This window comes from Octopus sinensis, linkage group LG14, assembly GCF_006345805.1.
Source record: "Octopus sinensis linkage group LG14, ASM634580v1, whole genome shotgun sequence".
NCBI classification, from domain to species: Eukaryota; Metazoa; Mollusca; class Cephalopoda; order Octopoda; family Octopodidae; genus Octopus; species Octopus sinensis.
Window position 1 is genome coordinate 44912481 of NC_043010.1, and position 10554 is coordinate 44923034.

The 10554-nt window shown below is 33.2% G+C and overlaps 1 protein-coding gene across 1 annotated transcript in view; it reads left to right on the forward strand.

Annotated features, from left to right (window-relative positions):
• Positions 1–10290, forward strand: part of LOC115219132 — a 10861-nt gene extending 571 nt beyond the window's left edge. The window contains exons 2-8 of the mRNA XM_029789222.2: positions 2008–2202; positions 2969–3142; positions 5830–5976; positions 6766–7124; positions 7918–8014; positions 9528–9607; positions 10120–10290. Of these exons, the coding sequence (XP_029645082.1) occupies positions 2008–2202; positions 2969–3142; positions 5830–5976; positions 6766–7124; positions 7918–8014; positions 9528–9607; positions 10120–10149 (1082 nt within the window). The 3' untranslated portion in view covers positions 10150–10290. The remainder of the gene's footprint in view (positions 1–2007; positions 2203–2968; positions 3143–5829; positions 5977–6765; positions 7125–7917; positions 8015–9527; positions 9608–10119) is intronic.
• Positions 10291–10554: the final 264 nt, after the last annotated feature.

Sequence of the window (10554 nt, forward strand, 5' to 3'; positions counted from 1 at the left end):
TCCAATCAGTGTCCTCTTGAAATATATCTGATTATTTCATCCCAAATATAAGGTTTGTATTATTTGATTCGCTGTCTTAAAAATTGCCAATAGAAGATATATTACATATTTTCTACAATATGAACAATTTCATTACTTCTATTAGCAAATGGAACACGTGTAATAATGAATAAATAATACCAAAAGTTGTTTCAGATCTAAGGGGCGCAATGCAAAGAAGAAGAGTGGCTGCAAATATACAGTATACTCGTAATTCTCATACTTGCAACATTTGCGGGTTTCTTTGTAAATCGTTGGTGGGACTCAAATGTCACGTTCGACAGAAGTATTATGACTGACAAAGGAAGTGTAAGTTGTCGGATCTTCATATGTCGAAACCTATTGGTTCCTACCAATCGAAATGCTTTACATTTTCTGGGAAGGGAGATAAGGCATCATACTTTTTCCTAAGGCAAAACATTTTGCAGGTGATTTGTACTGGAAGTGTTTTTATGCTTGCAGGAGAAAGCGATTATATAATGAAAATATGTCTATACATTGTTATCGAAACAACAGCCAATTTTTTAATTTCCTCAATGTCACTCGATGTAATGAAGGAATTGCTACACATGTAAAATTGCTTGTATTCAATGAAAAGTGTAAGCATTTTTTAAAGTTTAGTTGAATGGGGGCGATTATGACTTCGAGGTAAATGTATTCTTGCTTTCTTCAATGCAGAAATAAATATTTGTTGTTAATTCTTCCTTTTTAAGAATCAATTATTCATGTAGACCATGTGCAATAACGTATGAAACGTTGTGGTTCTCATGAGTAAATTCATTTCTTTTTCACTAAAGTTAAGGAATTTCAGTTTTTCGCATAGACTTCAAGCAGCCGTTCGCTTAAGACGGCCACAAAATGAAACTTTTGTTCTTCTTTTTGATATTGAAATTCCTTGTTAGCTAACCAAATAATTTCTGTGTGCAATGGCACATATTCAATAAAATTAGTGGTCGGAGAAAATGAGGCAATTGGCCGTAGTTTGCCAACCTTGCTTCCAGGGCATTACTGGTGTGAAAAGAAATACCTCACATGAAATTCGAAACCAAATTACTGCTTTGACCCTCCTCTCTTCATACCGATCTTTTTTTATTGTGGAACGTACACAAGATAAGTGTCAACCATCCTAATCAATCTACCACACTCATTATTATATCGGTGTTACTGGAACCAATGCGTGAGAATCGCATCAAATATTTACTACCATTTAGTTCGATTAAGGCAACGAGCTTGCAAAATCATTAACTAACTGGACAAAAGGCTTAGCGGCATTTCGTCCGTCTTTACGCCCTGAGTTTAAATTGGCCCGAAGTCGACTTTGCCTTTCATTCTTTCGGAGAACGATAAAATAAGTACCATCGAACACTGGGGTCGTTGTAATCGAGAAGCCGTCTCCCACAAAATTTCAAGCTCTGTTCCTGTAGTGGAAAATATTATTACTTTGGTGGAAGACGACGAAGTGGCAGAATCATTAAAGTGTCGGCCAAAATGCTTAGCGGCATTGCTTCAAGCCTTTTGCGCCTGAGTTTAAATCTCACCAAGATCCCCTTTGTCTCGCATTGAGTGTATAAGAATACTATTGGGATTTCTCTTCATATATATAAGTGTGGTTTCAATTTAGGTAAGGATATTTTGCTCGAGAGTAAAAGTTTGTTTTACGGACTAGATTTTAGACGAATCTAGGACTCAATAGACATTCAAGAGGTAGAAAACGCCTTTAAAAATTAATAGTTACACTTCTAAGCGAGTATTGTATTGAGGGACTTAGGTTTTAGATCTAAGTTAAGGCCATTTCACTTTATTTATGCTGTTAATGTCTTGAAATATCACACCAGCTCCTTTCTTTTAAAAGCACGGGGTTTTTGTTTCTAGTTCTCTAAAGAAAACTATAATTTATAATCCTGTAGCATCAACTTAAAGCATATTTTAAGATAAACTTTCAGCTAACAAACAAGTTTATATTTGCAGAATACTGTGAAAAATGTTTGGAAGACAGTGTCGTATCTGGATACTATGAACATCCACAACGTTGTGACGGCTTTGTACAATGCCAGTATGTTAATAAAACATTGACTGCTTTTGAACAGTTTTGCAACGAAGACACATGTTATAATAAAGAGACTCAGAACTGCGACTATTGTTCAGAAACTACATGCCAGAAAAGTAAGTATAAACTTAACATTGGATTTTTCGCATCGAAACCAAATTCATTAAAACTTAGTTAATTTAAAAACTGTTTCTAAGGGTAGTTTTCTTACACACATTCTTAAGACCGACCTCATTGGAAAATTTGGGGGTTACAGTCAAAAGAAGAGGTGAATAAATCAGCCGTAAATTTTGAAGATAATATTATCACTAATACACTGGAAGCGAGTATTATGTTTAATATAGAGCAACACTCATTTTTACTAAGATAAACACCGTACTAGTTTATATGTAAAGGTGGCGAGCTGGCAGAAACGTTAGCAGGCCTGGCGAAATGCTTAGCGGTATTTCGTCTGCCGCTACGTTCTGAGTTCAAATTCCGCCGAGATCAACTTTGACTTTCACCCTTTCGGGGTCGATTAAATAAGTACCAGTTACGCACTGGGGTCGATATAATCGACTTAATCCGTTTGTCTGTCCTTGTTTGTCCCATCTGTGTGTAGCCCCTTGTGGGCAGTAAAGAAATAGGTATTTCGTCTGTCTTTACGTTCTGAGTTCAAATTCCACTGACGTCGACTTTGCCTTTCATCCTTTCGGGGTCGATAAATTAAGTACCAGTTGCGTACTGGGGTCGAGCTAATCGACTGGCTCCCTCCCCCAAAATTTCGGGCCTTGTGCCTAGAGTAGAAAAGTATATGTAATATAATTTAATTTGGGATAATCAACAAATACAAACTTTTTTCTTGGTTTCATTGGGCAAAACAAATTTTATTTTTCATTGCAGAATGTGATTATCCCACAAAGTTTAAGGATGTTTTCTCTTGCAACAAATATTTTGAATGCGATAACTCGGGTTTCAATTACGAAGCAAAGATTTGCCCACCTCAAGAAAGATTCGACCAAAAAACATCACGCTGTGTTTCAGATTACAGATGTGTAGGACCTGTTCTCATTAAACGTATGTTTACATTTATGCTTCTCCTTTTACTTATTGTTTCTTTTTCACATCAGATAATTTGATCGTGAAGTCTTCACGATCATATTATATTTCAGTATTTAGTTACGTCGCTTTACTTTCTTAGTTTATAGCTCTTACCTGATCTCTAAAATATATATTAGTCAAATACAGTGGTCAACTTAAAAAATGTCACCATTTAGTTTGAAAATCTGATAAATATCTTTACAGTCATACAAAATTTTAAAATGAGTGAAACAGTATTTAGTAGCCATGTCGCTTTAAATTCTGGATTCAAACTCTGCTTAGTGTTGGTCATAGATTCAAGTACTGTAGGCGGAAAGTTAATAAATCAAATTGTTTTAAGTAATCTACACAATTAGAAAAATATTACTGAATCTTTTAGCTCTTATAACTCACTGTATATTATAGAGCTCCTTGAATCAATTACATATTTACTTTTCAATTGACAGAATTCTGGACTATATGTGGTACTTAGTTATTTTTCTCTTACAATTATGTTACCTACTGATGAACTATGTCTATAAATATGTATGCATGTTCTTTTTACTGATTAGCCATCGTGACTTGAAGGTTCATATTCTGAAAAAGCTTCTAAATATCGTTGGATGATAAAACATAACAGCTCAACTCAAATATTCCTAGTGGTTTGTTATGAATAGATTTTTTTAATGATGGATGATAGAGATTCAAGTATAGCATGATGGATTTGATGTTATGGTAAGGGGTGTAAGTCTACATATTGCATATTAAGAATGGAGTACTTCATAATGGATTAAAACCTAAAAAATAAACAGAGATAGTGTGACTGCTCTCCGCAAAACGTAATCAATCACTTTTTTCCTGGAAATATTTTTTAAAATGGTCACACTTGCTGAAGATTTCTGAGCCAATATTTGGATCGTCCGCAGATGTATCCATACAGACACAGCACAGGCAACGCTTTCAGGTGTTTTTGGATAAAGAGTTCAGAAATAACCCAGTAGGTTTACCATTAATTCCTTCAACTAATTCCATTAATTCATAGGTCCCGCTAGTAGATCCCGTATGTAATAGGGCGAATTCACATAGTTAGTGATAATTTACAAATTTTGAGTTTATTGTTAGAAGTAAGACTTCTTGTGGCTATGTTACAGATGTATGAATTAACTAGTAAAACTAATATAAAAGATTTATTTTGCCTATGGTACATTTTTGTAATGTTCCTTGATGACAACCAGTTGGATTAAAGAGAAAAGGCTAATGTAATGAAAATAAAATAATAAAAATGTGGTTATTTGTTTACTCAATTAAAAATACGTGTAAAGATTTTAAGCTATGAGAAAGATATATAATACCCCCTATATATAAGAAAAATAAAACTTAAAAGAAGAAAAAGTGAGGGAAAGTACAGATGAAGAAAAATCATTTTGTACCATCTCTGAATTGTGAGATATTATTTGCTATTGGTAGATCCATGAAAATAAATTGCACCCCCGGCCTTGGAAGCCTTTTAAAGAGCGGTTTTTAAATGTTCTCTCTCTCAGACTGGTAAATTTCTCATTGGAACAAAAAATTTCACAAGTTTTCTGAATAATTCCCAAAGAACTATTATAAAAGACTCATGTTTACTTATTTAAGTACATTTTTGAAATGAATATAGCCTGTTAAAAACCAACAAAGTCTTTGCTATTTTTGCTCATTATCGGATATTTTAAAACGTTGATAGATCTGGTTATAATAATGAAAGATTGAAGTTTAATAATTTATCTATTGATTCTTTTCAATATATTCTCCCCCCTTGATAATAAACATAACAAAAGATATTATGATTTGATATATGTTATCCATAGTGAAGATTTATTTGTTGAAAAAAAGTAAATAAAGATTTGAGAGTAAGGTAAAATTATAGGCAGTCTTTAATTTTTGAAATAGTAACTTGATAACTAGGAATCTTTTGGCGATGATTTTTACAAACTGGAAATACTGGCTACCCTCGTTTCAACTCGAAGGAAAACTGACGCTTCCAGAATAACTTATATTTAGCATATCAAATAAATGTTTACTTTTATGCTACATTTCACCTATAGTTTACTAAAATCGGGATAAGTCTTACGAAATAAAGTTAACTTAAATAGATTTAATTTGCATAAGCATTTTACCGATCACTTTAACGCGAATTTAATGACGAAAGGTTCTGTGTTATAAAAAGACATACAATTATCTGAATACAGTGAGATGACTGTAGATGTTTTGAAAACAACTTGCACGTACAAGTACTACCAGTAGAAAGCTCTGCATACTGGAAGCCAGCAATTGTATGGGGTCAACAGGAGAGAATGTGCGCCTTTTCAGGGCCTACCTCTTGACGGCATCATTGCGAACTGTAATGAGGCCCCACTTACTAGATGAACTGGTTATCAGATACAGCTCAATATTCTTCTAGCCGTAGCTCATCGTCTTTTTTTAATCAAATCCAATGGCTAACCTTTTCCGCTGTAGTTTGGATATCACTCATGGTGTTATTTGCTTTACAATAAGTTAGGCCTAACGATAACTACAGTCGCCTCACATTGTGTCCAATGAATCCTCTACATCCGACTTCGATTGGAAAATACTCCGCTTTCCAGCCTGCGTCTTCCTCGAGGAGGTTTGCAAAACGTTCAATCTTTCGCATTTCTTTTTTTCAGCGTGTTCTGAAACATTCAAGCCGTCTAAATCTCTGGGCAAATTCTGGCAGAAGGATGCTACAGGTTGGATTGAAAAGGAGTGTGGTCCTGGTACTGGTTTCGACGTCAAATCATGCACTTGTGCTAAAATGATTCCTGTGAATGATGGTAAGTTCGAAAGCAACTCATTTAATCAATTATATCAAAAAAGTAGATGTGTGTGTAGGAGCGGAGGAAAATGTCTTTGAGTGAGAATGATTCGAAGTCTTAATACAGACAAAAGAGATGAATGGCAGGAAGATCATACTGTGTGTATGCACAGAGTTCCCTTTTCGGAATGATATATAAGTAGAGATGAAAAAAAGTATTGAGAAATTTGTATTTCGGAGTAGTATAGAATATAGGACTTGCATGTCAGTAGCAGATGAGGTATGGAATCAAGGTAGGATCGGAGAGCCAGATACTAAGTGAAGAGAAAGCAGAATTAGCTAGGAAATTTTAGTTCTAGTTTTTAGTACCTACCAAAGTGCAGAATTTGCCTACAGTGACAGGTTCAATATTGTATTGGACTACATTTTATGAATATAGGTAATTAGCTTCGTTATATATGCCTCTATTCAGAATGGGAATCGAATTGTACTCAACTTTATCTTTTTATGATCTTCTGTGGATCGCCAATACTCATTTTTTACAGATATACCTTTGTCATATACCTCTGTTACACATTTTGTTTATATTTGAACTGTAACTCAACCTGTTTACTATATACATATTGGGAATTAACTTGATACATTCTAATTGTATATAACGAATAAATGGTGATTAGCATTTTAATGAAATTAAATTTTTACTCAAACCATTAGACTCGATTTCTTTATGACTTTCTAACAATCGAACTTCTATGAAATTTTAAGATATTTGTTACTGTTCATGTTTGTTTTTGATTTTTTTTTCTAGCTAAAACTTGTCTAATTCTTGATATGCCGCTGAAGAACAGTTGTGTTGAACTCTCTCATAACTATTGGGTGAATAATCTTAACGTTACGTTTTCTAATGGTGCTGCTCAATTTACTACTGGTTCTGGCCTGGTGATTCCAGCTTTGATAAACAACGATTTAGGTGAGAATGTTGAAATTAGTATGAACTTTTATATTAAAAGTTCTCCCAAAGATTCGTACACCATTGTGACTAACGGAAATTGCGATCGTAAGCCTTCACTCAGTATTGGAGTCGAAAATGCAAACACCTTCCCAACAGTTTTTGGCTTTATGAAATTAGAAGGAAATGTGTCCCCAGTACAGATGAGGACAAGAGTGGTAAGTGAAAGAAGATATATTGTTTTAAAAATATATTTTTATTTAAGTAGTCTGAAATTGAATAGTAAAACGTAACTGATACAAAGCGTGATGATGTATATCTCTAATGGTAACAAATGTCCATAAATCAAAGAATTAACTAATGCTTATTTCCCGCAAGTATATTTCAGTAAATGGCTTTAATTTCTACAGTCAAATGTATTATCCATTAATCGGGGACTAATCTTATTGACTTAAGGATCGTATCATTCCAAGCAAACCGATGATAATATTTGTGATCGGAAGTGAATCTGTTTCAACATATTGTGTTTCTGATGTCTACAACGGTTAACCGTAGAATATTAACCCCCTTATTGGGGTTAATTTTCAATAACACAATGTACTTTTGCTTAAAATTTCAACTTTTCGGTTCACCACTTTAAGTATAGTAACCTGCACTTAATTATATGACATATTTGTTCACCATAACATCGACAGTTACACGTTTTAACATAATATAAATTGTTAGTGATAAGAAATACAGATCTTAGAATATCATCGATATGAAGCGAGCGCTACGAATAGAGAAGTAAGCTTGGAATTAACCGGGTTTTTGTTTCCTTCAAATTACTTCCGGTTAAAATATATGTACGTCCCAACACACCATTTTTCTACTCTTTTAAGCTTGAAGAAAAATAAATATTAATTCTGTTTTCCTATTCATAGACTAGGGAGACAAAATTAGTATTCATCGTTATATTGCCAATAGAAACCATAGGTAAGAATTAAAATAATAATATTTAATTTATCATAGGTATTAAACGAATGGTATAACATCAGATTTGGAAAGTCAAGCGATAAAGTGCGAATGTACTTGAATAACAATCTTCAAAAAGAAATAAAAATTGAGGGTAAGTGAAATTATAAAATCAGAATTTAATAAAAATATAAAATAAATAACAAGTTTAAAATATTTTCAGATCAACCAGATCCCTTAACTTTTGTGTCGTGTATTTCAGTAAATCAATACTAATTCAATAGAACATATTCATAAAACATGTAAGATTAATTCATTGTACGTTATTTACATTTGACGGATATTTGTCCTCATCTTCTTTGTTGTTGCCACCACATTTCGGCTGATATACCCTCCAGCCTTCATCAGGTGTCTTGGGGAAATTTCGAACCTGGGTTCTCATTCCTAAGGTATTATTATTATTATTATTATTATTATTATTATTATTATTATTATTCAGGTCACTACCTGGAATCGACCTCGGAATCTTGGGGTTAGTAGCCCGCGCACTTAAACACTACGCCATATGCCCGTGGGCATATGGCATAGTGGTTAAAAGCGCGGGCAGTGACCTGAATAATAATAATAATAATAATAATAATAATAATAATAACATCAAAAAATACCTTAGGAATGAGAACCCATGTTCAAAATCTCCCCAAGACACCTGATGAAGGCTGGAGAGTATATCAGCCGAAACGTTGTGTTAACAACAAAGAAGATGAGGACAAATATCCGTCTAATGTAAATAATGGACATAACTCCTCATCTCTTAAATATAGAACTGTATTAATTCATTGTGCCTGATACTTATGTTTTATCGTATTGTTACCTTTCTCTCTCATTACTATGAGAAATATATCGATACCAATACTACTAGATGTACACTTTATGAAATTAATCAATTATATCCCCTAAATTAAAAGCCAAATATCTAAGTGAATAAAGCATTATATAGTAACTGGGTTCATATATGATGCAGGCACGTCTTTGTATTTGAATAGGAGATTTATTTTTACCGGACTCTGTTGTTGTTGGACACGCCGAAGAGGAGGTTTAACTTACATTCACTTACCATCATGAAGCCGAATATACAGTTGCCGAAAAAGACATATATACTTTTAAAAATATAGACTTTCTATTGTATATATTTGTGGGTCAAATCTTTTATATTTTGTAATCTCCAAATAGTTTGTGCCTGGTTTTCGATTGGCGATATTATTTATACATTTAGAAATAGTGTAATTCTCCATCAATCTTTTAGACCTTGTTGTACTACTAACCTCTTATTAGTGCAATCAGTGGGAAGACAAGAACAAAACCGTATCTAGACATATACATATTGAAAAAAGACTTTATAACGAGTAGCAATTAAGCGTATTTTCTATGGCGTCTTTAGACAAGACATTTAATTCTAAGCTAAGTTCACATAGATATACAAAATCGATATAGAAAATAAGTTTCTAGTAAGGGAATATTATCTGTCATAGACGGTTGTTACTTTTAAGGATTGGTTTATCGCTCTTCTCTTTGGTGACAAGAAGCTAGAGATAAGCTCTAGATGTTTGGACCTATCTTGGATATCGTAGAAGGATTTAGAGATATTACAATTTTGCTTTAATTTTCAGGTGCTATCGAAGTAGTTGACAGTGCATTGAGTATTGGAAAACCTTGTGCTCAAAACGTTTTCGTTGGTTCAGTAAACATGGTGAGTTACATTTTTCTTACACAATGTCATAGATTGGAAATGGATTCATAATGTAGTAATTAATGTCACATATTTGTAGTATTGTGTGTCTTACAAAATTCTCATACAACAGACAATACCATACATTCACAATATAGTGTTCAATATTCTGACTCATACGATACAGATTTTAAGAATGCACATCCGTTTCATGAATACATCCGCTATAGTATCAGAGGAACTACAACAAATCTACAACAATTTAATCTACGACCATAGAATCTAATTTACTATTATAAAACTTATTCTACGTCTATATGATCAAATTACAATATTACCTTATATACAACTACATAATTTACCTACCAATGTACAGTGTATCATAGTATTTTACATTTTAACCTACAATAATACGATGTAATATATAGATACATTATGTTATATATCGCTTTTCAATCTAATAAATTAATACTGCATAACAAATAAGAAAATAAATGAAATTATAAAATTCTTTCTTTTTGCTCTTTCAACAGTTCAAGCTCACCAAATGCCCATCATGGTAAACAGACTGTAACTATTCACGTTCAATGAAAACAACTCATCGAAAGAGAATTTGATGTTTAAAAATAAATTTATAACTGTCCCTTTTTTAACTGAATAAATACATGAATCAGCTACTAAAGTTGGCATTAACAATTGCTAAATTGATTTGTTGGCGTTATCTTTCTTGTTATATCTTTTTGGCTTCAGCGCATAACATTAAAAAAGTAACTTTAGTATTACCCTGCTTGTACGTATTTACATCAATCAGAGAAAAACAAAAGGCAAAGGAAATTTCGGTAGCGTGCAATATATATTTTGTGACTTAGTCAAGCTGTGACTGCGAAGTAAACTTCTTTAGCCGCTTAACTATGCGTACATTATCTGGCAAAAACTGACAGGAGAAAAGCGCAGGCACCTAGTTATCG